The sequence below is a fragment of the Hippopotamus amphibius genome, chromosome 2 (genome assembly GCF_030028045.1).
Source record: "Hippopotamus amphibius kiboko isolate mHipAmp2 chromosome 2, mHipAmp2.hap2, whole genome shotgun sequence".
NCBI classification, from domain to species: domain Eukaryota; kingdom Metazoa; phylum Chordata; class Mammalia; order Artiodactyla; family Hippopotamidae; genus Hippopotamus; species Hippopotamus amphibius.
Window position 1 is genome coordinate 6,106,740 of NC_080187.1, and position 20,589 is coordinate 6,127,328.

The window sequence follows — 20,589 nt, forward strand, 5'->3', positions numbered from 1 at the left end:
CTGATGTCAGCATTCGGGCAGGCAGTGCAAGCCTTGGGACAGGAGGTGACATGACCTCAACTCCACCTTTGCCCCTTGAGAGTCCAGCCTCCTCTCCAGGCAGCCCGGCCTGCTGGCGCCAATCCTAAGGTCTGTTCCTTCTCCCTCTGTTCAGGCACTGGAGCACCAGAAATAGAAAGGGGATGCCCTCGATCTGGGTCCTGGAGGTAGGCTCCGTGAGGGCAGAGGCTGTGCCTGCCCCTCCCTGCCCACCCCGTCATGCTATGCCCACCATGGAGCTGGCCCCACCACGGCATGGGGCTGGGCGCATCGCCCATGTGAGAGCTGGAATGTCTTAGTAGAAATCAGCTGAGAGTCAGAGGCAGGTGCAGCCTCCTTCACCCATTCACTCATTCGCGGAATCCTGCGGGGCAGGAACCAATCACAGCGCAGAGCTCTTATCAGACAAGCAAGATGCCCTTGCTGGCCTGGGCCATCCATCGGCACTCTGATGGGTGCAGCCTAGGTGGCTTGAAGCTTTCTTATTTGCCCAACATGCCCCTGTACATTTTTTTAAAAGGAGGAAGGCATTCTCCTTTTCTTTTTTAACCCTATGATTTCCACCAGTCTCACCACAGCACTGGGGAGCCTTCTGGTGCACTGAAAAGTTTCCATAGCTTCACCTGGGTGGTGGTTACCTAGGGGAACATTTATCAAGCTGTCCGCCTCAGATGCATGCACGCTACTGTGTGCGTGCATGTATATGCTCCTGTACGCATGTGTACATGTGGGCGCACGTGTGTGTGTGTACACGTGTATGTTCATATGTGTCCATGTTTATATGCATGTGTGTGTGTCTGTATATTGTACCTCAACCAAAACCAACTCCATCTTCTACCTTTCAACAGGACTGTTTTGCTTCTTCCAGGGAAGCAGGAGGGGCCTGGAAGGTGGGCTTGGCTGGCTGGTGGCCTGGACCCCTCCTCAGCTCCCCAGCCCCGGAAGGTGGGGAGCCTGGGGTCTTTGCTCGACCTGTCCTGCTGAGGCCCAGCCTCCCAGTAGCTGACTTCTCAGGATTCCCCCAGACATGAGAACCCCCCTGCCCATCACCCAGCCAGGAGCTGGAGGAAGGAATGGGGGGATTTAGACACAGTAAATACAATCATAAAATGATAACCAAGAGGGGATGGGAGAATCTCAGCATTCATTCTATTCAGTTTCATTGAGAGCCTCTTACCTGCTCAGCCCTGTGCTGAGTGCAGGTGATAGAGTGGGGGGCAGAGCAGACGTGGTCACTGCTCCAAGGGTGCCTGCAGCCTGCAAGGGAGTGGAACTGCTTTCAGGAATGTCCAGGGCTGAGCATTTAGGCGAAGCTGGAGGATGTGGTTTTTAACCTCCAGAAGGTGGCCCTTGTCAGGGCCCAGGCTCATCAGCTCAGAGGCAGCAGCTGCCGACAAACAAAATGCACCCACATGCCAAGCTGTGACTTTATAACAAAAACTCCACTTGTCACACAGGCCAAACTTGCACCAAAATAGCATCTGCTCCCTGTAAGTGTGCTGCACGGCTGGTATCCTGTGGTCAGAAGCCAGGAGCCCTGAGACCCGCAGTTGCTGCCTAAAAAAGTGCCCCTGCAGGGTGGGCACTGTTGTTTTACAGCCGAGGACATGGAGGCCCATCAGAAATACTGAAGAAGTCACCCCAGGTCCCCAGTTAGGAAGTGGCAGAGGCAAGATTCACACTCAGGTCTGTGCAGCCTCACCTGTAAAATGGGGGTTCCCCTCCCCTCTCCTTCCCTCACCATGATGGCTGTGAAGCTCCCAGATGTAAAGGGGAAAAAGAAAGGGTCTTCTGAACTGCCCACCCAGGGCACACATGAAGGGCAGTTTATTTGCCTTGACAAGTTTCTGTGGTGTTGCAGTGCCTCTACGTAGCAGTGACTGAGACCAGGCTCCATCCCTGATGGCCCATCAGTGCCTCAGTTGGGCCTGGGATATTGGATATCCCAGGAGGAAGGGCGCATGAAGGTCCCATCCTACAAATGGAGAAACTGAGGCTCAGGGGGCTGAAGTCCTTGCCCAAGGTCTCACAACGGAGGGGAGTAGCCCGGATTTAGCATGAGTCCAGCCTAAGTCTGGTCCCTGAGCTGGAGATCCAGCCCTGCCGCTGCCCTGCCACCCCACCTGCTTGCCCACAGTTGCCTTGTGGGATCCAGGGCTCCCCTCTGGCCAAACACCTTCTCTGTCCTTCCTAGAGGCTCCCACCAGCCCAGTGCTTTCCCGGCCCATGCCCTTCTCAATTCCTTTCTTTAACACTGGCCAACTTCCCCCTACCTCTTATCTTAAAATTTTTATTTATTTCAAACATTTTATTTATTTATTTATATTTATTTATTGGCTGCGTTGGGTATTCGTTGCTGCACACGGGCTTTCTTTAGTTGCGACAAGCAGGGACTACTCTTCGTTGCAGTGCGTGGGCTTCTCATTGTAGTGGCTTCTCTTGTTGTGGAGCAAGGGCTCTAGGCACGTGGGCTTCAGTAGTTGTCGCTTGCGGACTCTAGAGTACAGGCTCAGTAGTTGTGGCGCGCAGGCTTAGTTGCTCCATGGCATGTGGGATCTTCCTGGACCAGGGCACGAACCCATGTCTCCTGCACTGGCAGGCGGATTCTTAACCACTGCACCACCAGGGAAGTCCCAACTGATTTATTTTTAACAGGTTTATTGAGATACAATTTAGATCTCACACAAGATTCATCCATTTTTAAGTATAAAATTTGTTTGTTATGAAGAGTATTAACAATGTGGAAAATTAATTGTGCGATTATGTTAAGGGAGAAAAATGAAGCAAATGTGCAGGTACATGATGTAAACAAATTACATCTGATGCATGAAAACAAAGGTGCACACACACAAATGACTAGCAGGAAACATAAAAATATTAACCAAAACATTTTGGTTAACATGTTGGATTCAGAAATGAATTTTTTCCTAATGATTTTCCAAAGTTTCTGTAATTTTCAATATTGTTCTATAAGGACACACTGTCAGAGCCCAGGTAAACAATGGTATGAGAATCCAACACCCCCATCTATGCCCCAATATCTATTTGCATTTCCTGATTGAGTTCAGCTGAGGACATGCCTAGTAAAAGATCTCCAGAGCTTCCCTGGTAGCACAGTGTTTAAAAATCTGCCTGCCAACACAGGGGACACGGGTTCGAGCCCTGGTCGGGGAAGATCCCACATGCCGCAGAGCAATTAAGCCTGTGCGCCGCAAATACTGAGCCTGCGCTCTAGAGTCCGTGAGCCACAACTAATGAGCCCACGTGCTGCAACTACTGAAGTCTGCGAGTCTAGAGCCTGTGCTCCACAACAAGAGAAGCCACTGCAATGAGAAGCCTGCACGCCATAACCAAGAGTAGCTCCCTCTTGCCGCAACTAGAGAAAGCCCGTGCTCAGTAGCAAAGACCCAACACAGCCAATAAATAAAAATAAATAAATACATAAATACATAAATTTATTTAAAAAAAGATATCCTATGTTGGGAGTGATCTGATTCAAACATACTTAGCCTTCTGTAATGGTCTGGGGGCAACTCCATAAAAGACTTATAGCCAGATGTGGGGAGATCTAGAGTCTCCCAAGGACAGAATCTACCCTAGGAAGGCAGAGTCAGTCCAGATGAGAAAACCCCTGCAATAGGATCTGCTAGTGGGAGGACGAGGTGGTTCTCGTGGCACCTTGGGTGTTGTTGATTGAAACTATTGCCAGTCCAGACCGTCCGGCCACACGTGCCTGCTCAGGTGAAGAGGGACTATATATGTAAAAAAGAGGGACTATGTATGTTCTAACATCTCGCTGTTCAAGCAACCCTATTCCAGATCCCCTAAAGTGGTGGCTCCCTACCCACTTCCCAGTGGCGCTGGGGTCAGCGGTCTTGAGAGCCAGAGCAGCAGCCAGTGGTATGGGCAATGGCCAAAGTGGAGCGACAGGAGGGACAAGGAGGTGAGTGAAGGCAGGTCCTGTGCTGCAGCATGAGGACTGGATTGGCATGGCTCCTGAGCACCCAGGCACCACTCCTTGGGCTTCCAGAGCAGGGAAAGCCCTGAAGGGGCGAGGAGGGAGTGTGTGTTCCTCACGTTCTTTGGATGTGGCTTCTGAGCTAGTAAAGACTGGATAGTCGTTCATTCAAGAAATATTTATTGAGCACCTGTTATGAACCAGACATAGTTTTGGCACCTGGGACACAGCTGTGAACAAGACAGACCCAGCCTCTGCCCACATGGGGCTTCCTGTCAACAATGCCCAGCACCCAATAAAAAATTATTAGACACACAAAGCAAATCAGTGCATAATAGGTCAGGTGGTGACATGTGCTATGGAGAAGAGAAAGGCAGGGTAATATGTATGGCAAATGGCAGCTTGAAGCCCTATAATGAGTGAGCCTTGTGGTTATCTGGGGGAGGAGGTTCCAGGCAGAGCTTAGCCTCTTTGAGGAACAGCAAGTAACACAGTGGGTTGGAGCAGAGTGAGAGGGAGAGTGAAGGGAGGTGAGGAAGGGAGGTGGAACAGAGCCAGATCATGAAGGATTCTGAAGGTCATAGCAAATGTATCAATTCTCTGCTGCAGCAAAATAAATACTGCAAACTTAGGGCAATAAAGCCGGACTTTACTTATTCATGCTCACGTGGCTTGTAGGTTGTCAGTCTGGTGGTTCTGTTGGTCTCAGGTGGGATCATTTAAGCAGCTGCTGTCACCTTATGGCGTGCCTGGGTCTGGAGGTTCCCAGGTACTCCCATGTCAGGGAGTTGGTGCTGTCTACAGTGAGGACTTGGGGTTTTATGCTGAGTGAGATAGAAGCCAAGATGGGTGGGTGTCAGTTCCACAAGGAGGAGAAACTGTGTGGCATGTTAATGAGATGGTAAGCATGACCCCAGGCCAAGGTGGTCTACAGGTATTTGGATTGTATTATTGTTAAACTGAAAAAAAATCAACTTCCACTTCTGTCCATGAAGGAGTAAGGTGGTCTAGAATTATACTCCCACTGTAAACAATAGAAATTGGACAAAACGGCAAGGAACAATTATTTCCAGACATTCAGCAACAGGCAGCACAGGACTGTGAAAAAAGAAAAACAAACAAGGTGAGTCCTATTATTGCCTAGCTTTCTGCCTGGAGGTAATCCCCAAAATGCAGAATGGAGAGAGACAAAGAGTCCAATGATCTTACCCAGCTAGGAAGACAGATGGGGTTGGGGGAGGCCAAGGCAGCTGGAATTTATGGGACGGATGACCAGAGGGGAGGGAACTACCAAGAGAAAGAACTCCAGCCATCTGCGTAGTGTCCAGTTGAGACTTTGCCAGGAGCCAGTCTCCTCAAGCATAGAGTGAAATCCCATGAGCACATACAGGAAAAATTTGAAGGAAAGAAAAGTTACTGTGTATCTCACACAGGACTGGGAATGGTTTGAGTCTGGCAACTAGAAGAGAGAGACCTCATTGACTACAAGTCATCGAGTAAGAACCCTAGAAAGGCCACACCTTAGAAGCAGAGCTAAATTATCCCTAAAGACTAGCGCTGCCTTAAAAGAGCTTAAAAACAAATCTGTAAAGGATCAAACTAATCTATAAGTCCCTAAACTGCCTTTTCTAAAGAAGTCCAATACTCTTCAAGGGAATACAAGAAAATCCAACCATGCATCGTTACAATGCCCAGGGTCAAAGTTTTTAAATTATGAGCTATACAAAGACGTAGAAAAAAATCCCATAGGAGAAAAATCAGTCAATAGGAGCAGACCAAGCAGTGACAGGGAAGAGAGAATGAACAGAAAAGGACATTAAAGCAGTCAATATGAATATATTCTACGTGCTCAAGGATGTGGAGGAAAACACAAGCACGATGATGAGAGAACTTGGATGTATGAAAATGACTCAGGTAGTGATGAAAAAAATACCTGAGATGAAAAATACACTTGATGAGATTAATAGCAGATTTGATAGTGCAGAAGAAAGATCAGTGAACTTGAAAACATAGCAACTGATACTGTACGAAATGAAGCTCAGAGAGAAAACAGACTAAACAAAGAAGAATGAACTGAGTCTCAGTGACTTACGGAACAATTCAAATGGTCTATGATATGTCTAATTAGAGTGCCAGAAAGGAGAGGCAGGTAGACAATCGGATTTGAGGGACAAGCTCCCGCAAAAGTTCCAACGTTGATAAAAACCCACATGTTCAAGCTCAATGAATGCCAAGCAGGATAAACATAAGAAAACCATAGCAAGGCACATTATAATCAGATTGCTGGAGATGAGCAGTGCGGAGAAAGTCTGAAAAGCAGGCAGGAAAAAAGACACATTACATGTAGAGGAACAACAACAAAAGCTTTTAGTTACTTTGATCAAGAATAAGGGAGGACAGCCTACTGTGTGCTAGAGGCTATGCTAGACCCCTGAGCCCTATTCATACCTACTAACAGCCTGCTCTTCCACCTGTGATTCTGTTCTACAAGCAAAAATAAACATTAACATGTGTGATACATAAAAATTCTCAGAATTCTCTGGTGGTGCAGCGGTTAGGATTTTGTGCTCTCACTGCCTAGGGCCTGGGTTTGATCTCTGGTTGGGGAAGTAAGATCCCACAAACAGCGTGATGTGGCCAAAAAATAAAATAAAATAAAATTCTCTGCATGTCTCAGCAATCCCTGGGAGGGAAAAAAAGAATAAGGGAGGACACGAAGCACCAAGGTAAGTAATGAAAGAGAGACATTACTATCAATCCTGCAGACAGTTAAGGATAATAAGAAAATATTATGAAAAGCTTTATGGGACTTTCCTAGTGGTGCAGTGGTTAAGAATCCACCTGCCAATGCAGGAGACACGGGTTTGACCCCTGGTCCAGGAAGATCGCACACGCAGCAGAGCAACTAAGCCCATGTGCCACAACTACTGAGCCTGCACGCCACAACTACTGAACCCCACACGCCTAGAGCCCATGCTCCGCAACAAGAGAAACCACCGCAGTGAGAAGCCTGTGCACCACTATGAAGAGCAGCCCCCGCTCACCCCAACTAGATAAAGCCCGTGTGCAGCAATGAAGACCCAACGCAGCCAAAAGTAAATAAATTTTTTTTAAAAAGAAAAGCTTTATGCCAATAAGATTGCCAATCTAAATGGAATAGGCAAATTCCTCAAAAGACAAAAATTACCCAAAGTTGACCCAAGAGGAAATAGACAACATGAATAGCCCAATATAAATAAAAGAAACTGAATTTATACCTTACCTTCAAAGCATTCCACCAAGAAAATTCTAGGCCCAGATGGTTTCACTGGTGAATTCTATCAGATATTTAGGGAAGAAACATTACCAATCTTACACAAGGTTAACTATAAAACACATACCCTTCTTATTTTTAATATTTTAAAAATGATATTTGACCATCTAAAGAAAAAATAGCAACACGTGGGTTTTTGTAGAAGCAATATATATGACAACAAAAGCACAAACTGAAATGTTCTAAGGTTGTATTGTAAGATTTTTATATCACACATGAGATGGTATAACATTAACGAAGGTAGACTGTGGTAAGCTAAAGATGGATGGATATTGTAAACCTTAGAGAAACCACTGAAAAGACAAAAAGTATAGCTAATAAACCAACTACTAAAAATACTCAAATCCAACAAAAGAAAGGAAAATAATTTAGAGGGGAAAAACTAAATCTATAAATGGGAAAAGTTTAAGTAAGTTAGGAGCTATCAATATAATAGAATATTACGTAGCTGTTGAAAGTGTTTGAGTTTTTGATGCAGAAAACTGCTTATGATATAATGTTAATTTAAAAGCAGAGTAAAACACTTGCTTTTAAAATACTTTAGGGACTTCCCTGGCGGTCCAGTGGTTAAGTCTCCCCTCTTCCACTGCAGGGGGCACAGGTTCCATCCTCGATTGGGGAAATAAGATGCTGCATGCCACGCCGCATGGCCAAAAAGGAAAAAAAACAAACAACTTTAACCTAAATAACTCTGTAAAAATATTTATAAGCATAGAAAAATTTGAGAAGAAATACACTAATTATAAGCAGTGTTTATAATTGGGTTGTGAGATGATGGGTGTTAGTTATTTCTATAAGATTTCTCAGTTTGTTTGTTTTTAATAAGATGCAGCCCAATGATAGTTAAAGACATAAACACACAAGATTTTGGGGATCAGCCTGGCCAGGGTTTGGTTCTTGGATCTGTCACTTGCTAGCTGACTGAAAGTTGGCAAAGCAATTCCTCTGCATCTTAGTTGCCCTCTCCACCAAATGGAGATAAAAGCATCTTCCTCAGTGTCCTTTTGAAGATTCAATGAGATAATGTGAATAAAGTATGTAGCAAAGTGTCTGGCACACAGTTAAGATTCATTACTTCATTTGTAACTTTCATAATAAGAGGAAAACAAGTTTTAAAGACAAAATTTCTTTTGAAAGAAACCCTCATTCACAAAGCCAATGGAGCGGGCGTGAGAACCAGGGCAGGGTCCAGTGCAACCAGTGCTCGTCTTCCCGGTAACAGTGCTTCTGGTTGCAAACACCAGAAACTCTCTTGCCAGCTTAATTAAGCTCTAAATGGTAGTTGGTTATGAGAACACCACAGTGCCTCAGAGAATCCAAGTTAAGAAATGCCACCAGCTTCCATGAGGCATAGCAGGATGGGATCTGGGATTCTAGACCAGACACCCACTCTTCCCATCACTTCCCTCTTGCTTCCTTTTCCGGATACAGGGCATCCCACCCACCACACCTAAGTTCCTTGGTCCTCACTTCTGGCCATCTCCCGGGGCCAGTCCCTGGGACTGAGATTCTGATTGGCCCAGCTCTAGTCAGGTGTCCAGCCATGGTCCAATCAGATATGACCAAGGGGGCAGAGTCAAGTACAAACACGGTGGCTTTGGGCCGTGGTTTGTGGAGGAAGGATGGAGGGAAACTTGTAGGCCTGGTGGACACTCCCCACCAGCACCACCATAACCAAATTCTGTCTGTGCTTTTGTCTTCTGTTTAGGCTTTTCTTCTTACTTGGATTCTTCCTCCTCCATGATGTAGGTGACTGAAGGCCACCCAGCCATGGTGGGGAAGCCTGGTGTGGTCAGTTGTGGCCACTATTCCCAGGAGTTCACTGTGGGCAGGACTGCCCCCAAGTTTGTCACCTAAACTCTCCTTGGTTTCCGTGGTACGTGCCACAGGGGCACAGTTAGTCACAAAATGCCAGGCTGTTGGGCTAGGGTCTGACCCAGGTGGGCCCTTCTGGATTCCGTGGTTTTTGCTGGAGAGACGGGTCGATTCTTCCAAATAAACAGGTTCTCTGGCAAAAGGTGGCCTTCGGCAGCACTTAAGTCAGAAAAGACAAAGGTTGGTCTAAGAAAACCATGATTCACTACACACGCGCGCACACACACTCTTACACCTCTCTCTGCAGAAATAAAGAAACAAAAGACTAATGTATCATTTTTTTAATCGTCATCTTACAGCTCCTCACTGCCGCCGTCCCTCTCCACCTTCCGTTTGCTGACCACTTCTGCGGGCTCCAGGGAACAAGGGAACAAAGCTGGGGCCTGGCACCCCCTACACTGCCAGCCCCGGGGGACAAGTCACAATTACAAATTATCACAACAATTAGCGGCTGTACTTGGGAGATGGGCAAAGTGAGGAGGCCAGCTCCTCCTCGTCAGCCAGTCTATTTGGCAGTGACCTTGCTCTGGAGGCGATGATATTCCTTCAGCCTGTAAACCAGATTCAAAACAAAGAAAAATGTAAATTAACAATAACAACATGCACTCAGTTCAATTAATTCAGGCAGAGCTGCAGTGGCGGGGGCAGCTGTTTGTTAAGATGTGTGTGAAGTTGCCTTTTTTTCTCCCTCTCTTGCCCTGGCCCCTCCTGCTCTCCAATCAGGATAATGTAATTAATTTATCTTAGAGGGGAAACATCGCTTGTCATTGTTGAAGACAAAGCGTTAAACTGGCAATGGGAGAAATGAAGAGGCCATTATGAAAACCCAGTGTGTTCGGAGCCATTTAAAAGGGTTTATAGAGTCATAAAACACAAACAGGGTGAAGGAGGCGGGGAGGTGGAGGTGACTGTTGGGCTGGAATCCATGCCTCTCCCTGTCTGGGCTCCAGGGACAGGAGGCTGGCTCTGGGAGAAAATGGTTCTGTGCTGAGACCATGTTATCAGGGAGTGGAGAGAGACGTGTGCCTTCTTCTTGACCCCAAGCCCCAGGAGAAGGAAGTTGGTGATGCAGAACCCACAGCCAGACAGACAGGCCTCCTGGACTCAGCCCGACGGAGCACCTGCTGCCAGGCACTGTGCCCTTCCTGGGTGTCAGGGTCTGGGCAGCTTGCTTGATTTCCATGGCCTCAGATCGAACTTTCACTGCACCTGTGACGCAGGCGTGGTTAACATCCCATGATTTCCAGAGGTTTGGGAGGGGTCTGGGACCAAACTGCGGAGGCAGGATTTGAACCCAGGTCTGAGTGGCTTCAGATGGAGTGGGTCAGCCCACTGGGCCATGGAGATCCACGTTTCCAGCTAGACCTGCAACTCACGTATGGGGACGTGAAGGCAGGAGTTGGCCAGGTGACCTTCTGTGGCTTACTTCTACCTCTCAGCTGTTTCTCTTGCTAACCTGCCCGGGAAAGGGGCTCCTAGTGGCTGGAGAGGGTGAGTGAGTGTCAGAGGCAAAGAGCAGAACCCAGAAACCTGGAACCCAAGTGCCCAGGAACCCTCTGTTGCTCTTGGCTGTCACAAGTGTGCCTCTGGCCCCGCAGAAGATGGGCACAGGCTGGGCCCAAAGCAGGTGCTGAAGATGCTGTGGTTGAGGGACAGGGAAGTGAGGCTTGTCTAGGGCAGAGCAGTGGTCCGAGCACTGAGGTCCCATCAAGGGCCTGCTCCCCACACCTGGAGGGTCTGAGGACCCATCAGGGCCCAGAGCTTCTCACCTGAGGGAGTTGATGTTGATGAAACCAGTGGCATCAACTGGCTCGTAATCTCCCTGCACGTTCATGCTGCAAAAGAGTAGGAGCTTGTCAGCACCTCCCGGGCCTTGGTGTTGGCATCCAAGGGACCTCAGCCTCACAGACACCAGGGCGTTTCCCCTGTGTTATCCACCCCTCCCTGCACTTTGGCTTTTCATTCCATTCCTTCCAACTCAGGGAGCCCTTTCCTGGGCTGGGCATCGTGCCGGGGCTGGAGAGCAGGGAGCTGTATCCCTGCTATGCAAATGGGCAGGTTGGGTCCTGGTCCAGCCAGTGCCAGCCGGGTGAACTCCTCCCGTAAGGCAGAGCACTGCATCTATAACCTCAGGACATGCATTGGAGCCAGCTCTGCCTTCAGGCTGTGGGGGCTTTGAGGAGTGCCCAGGAACAGCTGGTGATGTCCAGTGGCCTGAAGACCTGGGAGGCCAGGGCTTATACACCAACCAGCCTCAGATACACATGACGGCAACCCTCAAGCTGCACAGGGGCCCCAGCGTTCAAGATTTGCCCGCGAAGTCTTTTTCACTTTGTTTGCCCAACGAGCGAGACCAAGTTTAATCCATCCTCAAACCTGGGCACCCACCCCATGCCAGCTGGTCAGGAAAAGTGCCCCGTCAACCCCTGCTGTACTCAACGGTAGAGCGCCTTCCCCCATCTACAGTTTCCATCTTCCAGATTCGACAGCCTTCATCTTTTGGATGCTCACACTTAGCTGTGCTTTGGAACCCTTCCCAACCGCAGTCCTTCAGGTCCGGCCACCTGGGTGAGCATCCTGGCTCCACCCCCAGCACAGACCTTAGGGCAAATATTCCTGCTCTTTGAGCTTCAGCCTTTCCTTTGTGAGATGGGGCCCTTAGCGTTTTCCTTGGCTCCACATGAAATGATGGAGCTGCCTGCCCCCGACGCCTGGTAAGCACTCAGTATTACTAACACCATTTATTCACTCATTCATTTACTCAGGTATTCATTAAGCACCTACTACTTGTCAGGCGCTGTGCCAGGTGCTGAGGAAACTGCTGATAAGAGAAGCACCCACATGGGGGGGGGGGGTGGCGAGTGCAGACATGAGCAATCGATCATCCATCTGCCTTCCATAATTACGACTGCGAAACGCTCCTTGAGGACAAGTTCAGGGCACTGTGGCCTCAGATCTGACTCCACGAGGCCACCCTCTGAGCCCCTCGAAGGAAGGGGGTCCCTTCCATTTCTCACGGGCGCCTTGTTGTGTCCTGCCCTGAATCAGCTCCTTGTCTTCATGTCTGCAGAACTCCAGCCTCAGGGCAAAGCAGTCTCAAGGTTCTTGATGACAAGGAGGTGGCCTGTCACCTCAGGAGCCTTCTCCAGAGAGGTGAGATTGGGGAGGGGGAGGGCAGAGGGGATCTGCCTTATTTTCTTCAGAGACCCTAAGGCTGTGCCTCTGACTGGCTCTTTGTGGATTGTGGGCTTTGTACCACAAATGGGGTCTCTGCGCCCGGCTCATCGGGACTTGGGCTCTGTGCCTCCCCCTCCCGCCACACCCTCGCCCTGACCTGCAGGGGGCCTGGAAGCTGGAACTCCCACGCTTCCAGTTCTCCCTCCTTTTCACCTCCACTGGTCCCTCCAGGGCTCAGGTGGCTGAAGGAACCGCCTATCAGGCTCCCCGTAAAGGGAGAAGATGTCAGACTTCCAAGGGGCTGCTGCTTGGCAGCCCGCACCGGGCAGGGAAAAGGCTGGACCAAAGTAAAGCATCAGCCTCCTTGAATGGCTTTTACTGACCTTGCCGGGGTGATAAACGAAGCTGAACATGACCCTTCCCTGTGCTGCGCGCCTCCCCCCACCAAAACCATCAAACCATCTCACAGGTTTCGGACACCTAGCCTCACTCCCACTGTCTGAGTCGCTCATCCCCTTTGGAAGGACTCCTGCGCTCAGCCCAGGGCGAAAGCAGGGCTTGGATCCCCTTCTCGCTCTCCGTGTGCATCTGTCTTTTCACCTCCATCTCTCACAAGTCAAAACAAACTCTACCACCTCCTTCCCCCAAACAGGCCCTTCAGACCACCCCAGCAGCCCCTGCAAAGAAAGGCCCACATCCAGGGACAAACTTGTCCCACGAGACTGCTGAAGAGTTCCCAGAGGTGTTTCTCGGGAACGAAAAAACCTCTTTTAAAAATTGTGGTTTGGGGGTGGGGGGGGCAGTGGAAAAAGAGTTTACAATGATTTTTTTTTTTTTTTACCTCCCCTGACGGTCTACAGAAAACCTCTGTGCTTTTATTTTTGTTCATTCGAGTGGCTCTGACCTGCTCTATAATTACGTTACTTTCTACCTACTGTGCCGCGGCATTTCCAGTTCTGCTACCTCTCGCGGCTTCCTTGCTGGTCCCTGTGATGCTGTCACTCAAGGGCTTTCAAGTCAGCGATGTAGAAATCAGAAAGAAAAGGGAAATGGTCGGAGACACAGTGAGAATAAATGCTCCTGCTTTTCTCTCTTTTTTTCCCCTTTCCCTTTTTACTTTATTCATTTAATCTCCCTGAGTGAGACTGTAAGGCTTAATGAAGGGTTGGACAGATTATTAGAGGCTGTTGATTTGGAGGGGGAGGGAAGAAAGAGCCAGAGAGAGAAAGAGAGAAGATAATTTGACATTTACCCCGACTGATCTAAACTGATTCAGTTATATTTATGGCTTATAAAGTGTTTAGAGAGATTGAAGGGGGGAGAGAAATACAACATGGCAAAGAGAAGGGAGAGAGAAAAATAATATTGACTGCCAAACAAAACTCGTACTTTAATTCCCGACCGGCTTCCGAGAGGGGAGAGCTGGCTTCAGCCTTGGCCAAGCTGGGCCTGGGACTTGTATCAGGTGTGGCTGCCTGTCCCCACCTCTTGTTTGGCCAGGTGACCTCCAGAGGGGACATCTTGCTCTTTGGTCAAGGCCACTCCATCATTCAGGGTGCAAACACAGGTGCAGCTAATGGGCAACTGCTACCTCGGACCCAGCCCGCCAGGGCTCCCCAGCCCCGCCTGAGTCCTTCCAGTGCCCTCAGTCTGGCCTGTCAGGGAGGCAGCTTCTCAAGGTTCCCTCTGGGCTCCCTCTCATCTGACTCTGCTGCTCCCCTGGGCTGTCTCCTCTTGGCCTCACCATCCAATGTCCCCAGCCTACCTTTCTTTTCGACTCTAGCCCCATGCGTCCAGCAGCTGACTATAGTTCTCCTGGCCTATCTCAAAGAAAAGTCACCCTCCAGATGTCCAAATCCAAATGCCCAATTTCACACCCCCCCATTCTTTCAACTCAGTCATCACCACCAAAGTGTACCCAGAAGCTCATGCCAGAGATCCCAGGGTGGTTCTGAACTTTTCTATCTCCCTCCCCATCCCAGCCCTTTCAATTCCACCTCCTAAATATTTACCAAATCCATCTGCTGCTCTCTATTCCCAGAACCAGCAGCCTGGCCCCAGCCACCATCATGTCCCACGGGGAGCCCTGGTGTCCAGCTCCCACCTTGCTCAAATCCAGAGCAGCTAGAGGGGCCTCAAAGAACCACAGGTCTGATGTGTCCTTCCCTTTGAGATTTGGCTCCAGGACCCTCACACTCTGGAGTTCTTGTAGTGCCTGGGGTGTTCTGGCTTCTTCCAAGGCTCAGAACCTCTGCACAGGACAGTGTCTCTGGAAAATCTCCTGCCCCCTCTCCACCTGGTGCATGCCTTTCTTTTGGAGACCAGCTCAGAAATGCCTTTCACGGGGACACTTCACACCCCTGTTATTATACCCAGCCTGAGTGTCCTGTACCTCCCCATGGCCCGGCACCACCATCCCTAATCCTGCACTCGGGTGATCCTTCGATTGGGGCCTTTCTCCCCATCTAGCCTGTACATGCCACAAGGGCAGAGGCGGTGGGGATCATCTTCAGGCCCATCTTCCCCATGCCCTACACGTGCTCGGGCATAGAGGAGACACGGGACCTAAGTGCCTGGGTCCGGCTGGGGCAGGGGTGGGCGCCTACCTCACCAGCTCCTCGTTGTAGAGGGACAGCGGGGACTCCCGGCCGAGGATGTACACCTGGCCCTTGAAGACGGACACTTGCACTTTCCCTTCCACGCGCTCCTGCGACTTGGCAATGCAGTGGCGGACAAACTCACACTCAGGGCTGTGCCAGAAACCTGCAGGGAGGACGAAGCTAGGGAGGTCCACCGTGAGCCTGCCTCGTGGCGGGGGGATGTGGGGAGGACCGGGGTCGAGGAAGGGCACCCCGAGCCCCACCCGCCATTGCACATGGGAGCCTGGGAGGGCAGTCCTGCGCCTGCCTTGCCTCATGGAGTTCCGGCACAACGTGTACTTGTGGATGACTGCACTGAGGAGCAAGCCCTCCTGCCCCTGTCCTGTAACTCTGCAGGGCTGCAGGGGGTAAGGAGGCATCCTCCCCACCCTGCCATGCGGTCACCCCCTAAGGGGATCTAACCCGCTGCTTCACGCTGCAGACGTTCAGGGAGGGCCACGGGCCTGGTGCTGGGGAGAGAGTGGTGAAGGGATCCCATCTTTTGCCCACAGGGGGCTCAGTCTTATCAGGGCAGCAGACAGCTGGGCAGGAGACCTCAAGTAAGACTCAGACATACGTCACCGGGGCCGAGCGATGGGGGTACCTGGCTGGGTGGTGGGTTTGGGGTCAGAGAGACCAGGTGTGTGGGGCCTCCATCTCTGCGTGCCTCTGTTTCCCTCTCTGTTGAGTGGGGATGACACGGCCCAGACTTATTGTGTGTGGAGGCCCTGGGCTCAGATGCTGCTGGGAACACTTGGCCAAGAGCCGGGAAGAGCCCCACCCCTCAGGATGGGCAGACCCTTTGGAAGTAAGTGACCCGCCTTTAAAATACTGCTAATGTTTTCACATGCAAAGATTTCTGCAGATGAAACACAGGCAACATGCTAAGTTCTTTACCTGGACCAGCTCTTCGAATCCTCCTAAACCTCTCTTAGCCTCTCTGTTTCCTGTGTGAGGAAGTTAGGCTCAGGGAATTTGAGAGACTTTTCCATGATCACACAGGCTGTAGTGGGGGGCCTGGCTCTGACCTCAGTTGGCCCAAGTTCTAACAACTCGGTGTCCTATGATCATCTTGGCGCTTTCCCGCTGAATCTGCAACATCCCTGAGCTGCCTGAGAAGTGCGCTGCCTTCCACCACATCCCTCCCCCATAGGTCCCCCAGATCCCTCAGGTCAGGGAGGGCCACGTGCGCAGCCCCCCGTCTGCCTGGGGTCTGGACAGTGGCTCCTCTCAGTTTCTGCTGAGGGCAGGGGGGCCGTGGCCAGGGTTGGGGGAGGGACAGCGCGAGGGGTAGGGTTTCTCTGAAACGGAGCCGAGGGGGGAAGGTGAGCCCACCTGGGCAGCTGCGGGGCCAGATGGTGTGCGATCTCCTGCCCTGATAAAGGGCCAGGTCAGCCCCGGGTCTGCAGCTATTGTTGGAGGCCCGGGCCTCCGGGGGCACCTGCTGAGGCCCTCCATGGGAACGGGGAGCAGGCCCCCTCTGCGCCGGGTCCGGGGGCTTCCAGACGTGGGGGAGGGCCAGGCACTCTGCTGTGTCCTGCCTTTCAAGTTCCCTTCAGCTCCACCTCGACAAGCCACGTGGTCTCTGTGCCTCAGTTTCCTCATCTGTGCAGGGAGGTGATACTAACCCCTCTCCGGGGAGGTGCATGGATTCAGGGAGTGTGTTTGCTTTTGAGATTTGAACACGGCCTCTGCTAGCCCTCACTGTGTAAGGGAGACAGCCACCCCAAGAGGGAAAGAACTTTTCCAAAACCACACAGCGCGATCCGGAGCCTCCTGACTCTAGCCCAGACCCCAGTGTGGGGGGGACACAGAGGGCCGCCCCCCACCACGCCCCAGTGGCTTGGCCATCCTTCTAAATCACCATAATTAGACCATTAGGTTTCCAGACTAGAAGAGAGGCGGGAGATGGAGCCAGAGATAGTGGGGCAGAGACCCCCTAGGAGCACCTGGCCTGGGCTTGATCTCAGGATCTCTCCCCTCCCCCTGTGGGGGCCTTGCGCTCAGATTTCTCTCTCCAGCAGACCCAACCTGGGGTGGGGGGCAGTGAGCCCTGGGTGCTGCACTGGGGAGACCCAGCCGGTCCCAGGCTGGGGGATGCATGGCGGGTGGGGCCTGGGGCTGCACCAAACTCTGTACTAATCAGGATGACAACCCTCGCGCATTATACCCATTTTACTGCTGAAGAAACTGAGGTGAGGGGAGAGATGAGCCACACCCCCTAAACGAGATGGGTGCTGAAGCTGGGGTCCTGCCAGAATGAGTCTGTGGGGTGAGGCCAACGTCTGCTCCTGGAGGGAGGGTGTCTGTACAAACCTCACAGAGGCGGATCAGGAAATGTGAGGATGCGGTGAGAGGAGGGGGAGACAGTGGTCACTGTGGTCAGGGAGGCTTGGAGTGGGACCAAGGCCGAAGGGCTTCCCTGGGCCTCAGTCTCCCTGGGCCTCAAGACCACAGGGGCTCCGAGGAAGCCATAGCAGAGTGACGGCTCTATAACAGGGAGCTAGACAGATCGGAGAAGGGGCTTGGCCCAGTGTCCTTTATGTTATAGGAGGGGAAACTGAAACTCAGGGAGGAGACAGACCTATTTAAGATCGTAAACCCAGCCAGAGGCAAGGCCCCATTCCCCTGTGTCCACCCTCAGAGACCATGCCAGGCACTGTTCTACAGCCTTTGCAAATATCCATGCCTTGAGTCCACGCTATAAGACAGACAGAATTATCCCCACGCTTCAGGTGAGGAAACCGAGGCACAGGGAGGTGACGCAACTTGCTCAAGCTAAGCCCTGCTCTCTAATAGTTATGTATCCCCAGTGTGAGAAATCCCATCAAACAGCCCATCTGAGCCATGCGGGGACACGCTGCTGCCAGAGGCCGACCTTGGTGTCTAGGGGCCCCTGGACATCAGAGGCACTGGGTGAAGTTAATGATAATAACAAGTACCTGGGAGGAGCCTCCACTCTGAGGTTTTATTCCCTTGTAATCCCTAATCACTGTAACATTTGGGGATTTAGAGGCCTCGGTGGGTGACAGCAAGGACTCAACGCAGGCAGCCTGGTTGCAGAGACGCTGGCCCCACACCGAGGGCCAAGCTGTGCTCCAGACACCCAGGGCTGCCCTATACACACCCCTGTGCCCCTTGATCACCCCTTGCTGGTGGCTCCAGCCCACCTCCCTGCCCCCCTGGGATCTACTGGAGCGGCCGAGGACTTGGCCTCTGAAGCTGGCCTGTTGTGGTCTCCGAGCCGCCGCTCAGCAGCTGTGACACCTCGGACGAACATCTTCACCTCACCTCTGTGCAGCTAAGATTAGGTAATACCCGTCAGCGTCCAGCTCAGGGCCGGGCAGCAAGAGAGGTGGCAGCCGATCTGCTGTGGGGAGGCAGGCTGGTGGCCTGGCCCCCGCTCGGCCTCCAAGGATGCCCCCGAGCAAGAGCAGCCCCGGCCAGGTGCCGTCCCCGCATCGCAGCCTGCCACGTCTTAATGACTCTCCCACTTTGTAACCAAAATCCACCTTTCAGTGTGGAAGCCCCACTGAGCAAGCGAGCCCGCAGGAGACAATGGTATTTAAACACCTGTCTGTACCTGGGAAGGGGGGGACTGGGCTTCAAAGCTGCTGGGAACAATGGGAGGGAAAAATAATGCGAGCCAATAACCACCGCGTCCCCTTGAAATCCCAAGATGAGTTACAGCGATTAGGAGGTTTCAGAGGAAACAAAACCTCCGAGTGGGGGACGAGGGGAAGAGGCGAGGGCCGTGGAGGCTCATACCAGGCAGTTACTATTAAGATTAACTTTCCCGGGGTCCCTCTGACATGCCCCCCAGATGGCAGCCTGTCCCCCCAACCGCTCAGAGGGGCTGTTCGATGTGATTTCTCAAATTAGGGAGATGTGAATGTTATAGAGTAGGGTCAGCGCTTTCTGGAAAGCGCCAGATAGTAAATATTTCAGGCTCTGCAGTCAAGCAGCCTCTCTAGCAACTATTCAGCTCTGCAGTAGCCACAGACAACATGGACACGAATGAGCAAGGCAGTGCCCAATAGACTACTTTTGGACACTGAAATGTGAATTTCCTATAATTTTCATGTGCCATGAAATTGTATTATGTAAAGAAAAATTTCCCCAACCATTGAAAAATGTAAAAACTAGTCTTAGCTCACGGGCTGAACAAAAACAGACGATGGGCTGGACTTGGTCACCCTTATTATAAGGTGTAGGATGGATTTGGAGTCAGAAGGCCTGGATTTCAACTCTGTGACAGCAGGTAAGACACGGACCCTCAGTCTCCTCGCTTGTAGAATGGGCATGTGGCCATCTCGGTGGCCTCCCTGGGGATCTGGCCCCGGTGATGCCATTCTTGGTCAAGGTGTGCTTCCTCTCGCGTGAGGCAGTTCAAGCAGTGGCTCCAGGTTCTGCCTGGAGACAGGCTGACCTGGGCTCAAACCCAGCTAGGCCACTTCCGGTTGTGAACTTGATATAAGCTCCCTTTGCTCGGAGCCTCAGTTTCTGGCCGCAGCTCTCTTAGGAACTTTGGGAGCCCCCCTAGGACGGCTCGTGTCCCCACCCGGTGCCAGGTACCCAGCACGTGCTGGATAAAACTTGGCAGCCGTAGGGATGACACGAGATGCTTCCCTGGCCCTGCTGCAGTCACGCGGGTCTCAGGTGGCGGAGGCAGCGGGACGCCCTGGGGACCTGGTGTACTTCCCTCCACACCATGTGAACAAGGCAGGTGCCCACGTCCCGTCCTCGCTTCCTCGCCCCCTGCCCTCTCTCCACCCCCCGTTCACCCTGCATCTTCCGGGCTCTCGCGTAGGTGGCAGCGGGCAAGGTGGGACTGGAGGAGGGGTGCCCCTGGGTGGGGGAGGGGCAGGGAGCAGCCGCGGGGTCTACGCACCCGTGTACACCAGCTCGGCGAATTTCAAGCCCAGGCCTTGTTTGATTTTGCGCACTTCGCGATCCATGGTGAAGGCCTCGATGTCTAAATGAGCGTGGTAAAGGATCGTCCCTGCTGGGGTCTCGTAGATACCTAGCCATTTTTCCAGGCAGGGGGAAAAGAAGAAAAAAGAGAGAAACGCATGAAACCCAAACTGTCAGCAAATGACAAAAAAAAAAAAAAATAATAATGACTCGTCTGACAGGAGACAAGCCGGTGGGACCCATTCACTCCCAGCTTGCTGCAAAATGCATCTGTCATTATGTTCATGCTGGGGCCACGACAGTCCACTCTGCGGCTTGTGGAGAAAATGTCTAGATGCCCCCCTTTGAAGAGGCCCTCAGACGTTGGAAAATGACAGGGTTTCAGGGCTGCTCCCCCCCTCCCTCCCGACTCGTGCCCACCGGCCTGCAGTTGAAAACCTGTAATTAAACCGACTCTGGTGGAGCCCAGGGCCCCCAATGTCCCTTCCTGTCACCAGGGAGCCAGGGGAGGGGATGGCTGTACACACGCATGCACACATGTGGACACGTGTGCACACACACGCCACCTTCAGCCGGTGGCTCCCCTGCATCCGTGTCTCTGCAGAGAAATCCTGACCGCCTTGGTCCCCTGTGCTGACCCCACTGTACAGATGGGGAAACTGAGCCCAGGAGGA

At 51.7% G+C, this 20,589-nt stretch overlaps 1 protein-coding gene across 1 annotated transcript in view; it reads right to left on the bottom strand.

The window, feature by feature from the left end:
- Window positions 1-9,451: 9,451 nt before the first annotated feature.
- ASS1 (argininosuccinate synthase 1) overlaps window positions 9,452-20,589 on the bottom strand; it is a 52,208-nt gene continuing 41,070 nt past the window's right edge. The window contains exons 12-15 of the mRNA XM_057721443.1: window positions 19,893-20,024; window positions 14,969-15,125; window positions 10,955-11,020; window positions 9,452-9,736 (exon numbers count right to left, since the gene is read on the bottom strand). Coding sequence (XP_057577426.1) covers window positions 9,691-9,736; window positions 10,955-11,020; window positions 14,969-15,125; window positions 19,893-20,024 — 401 coding nt within the window. The 3' untranslated portion in view covers window positions 9,452-9,690. The remainder of the gene's footprint in view (window positions 9,737-10,954; window positions 11,021-14,968; window positions 15,126-19,892; window positions 20,025-20,589) is intronic.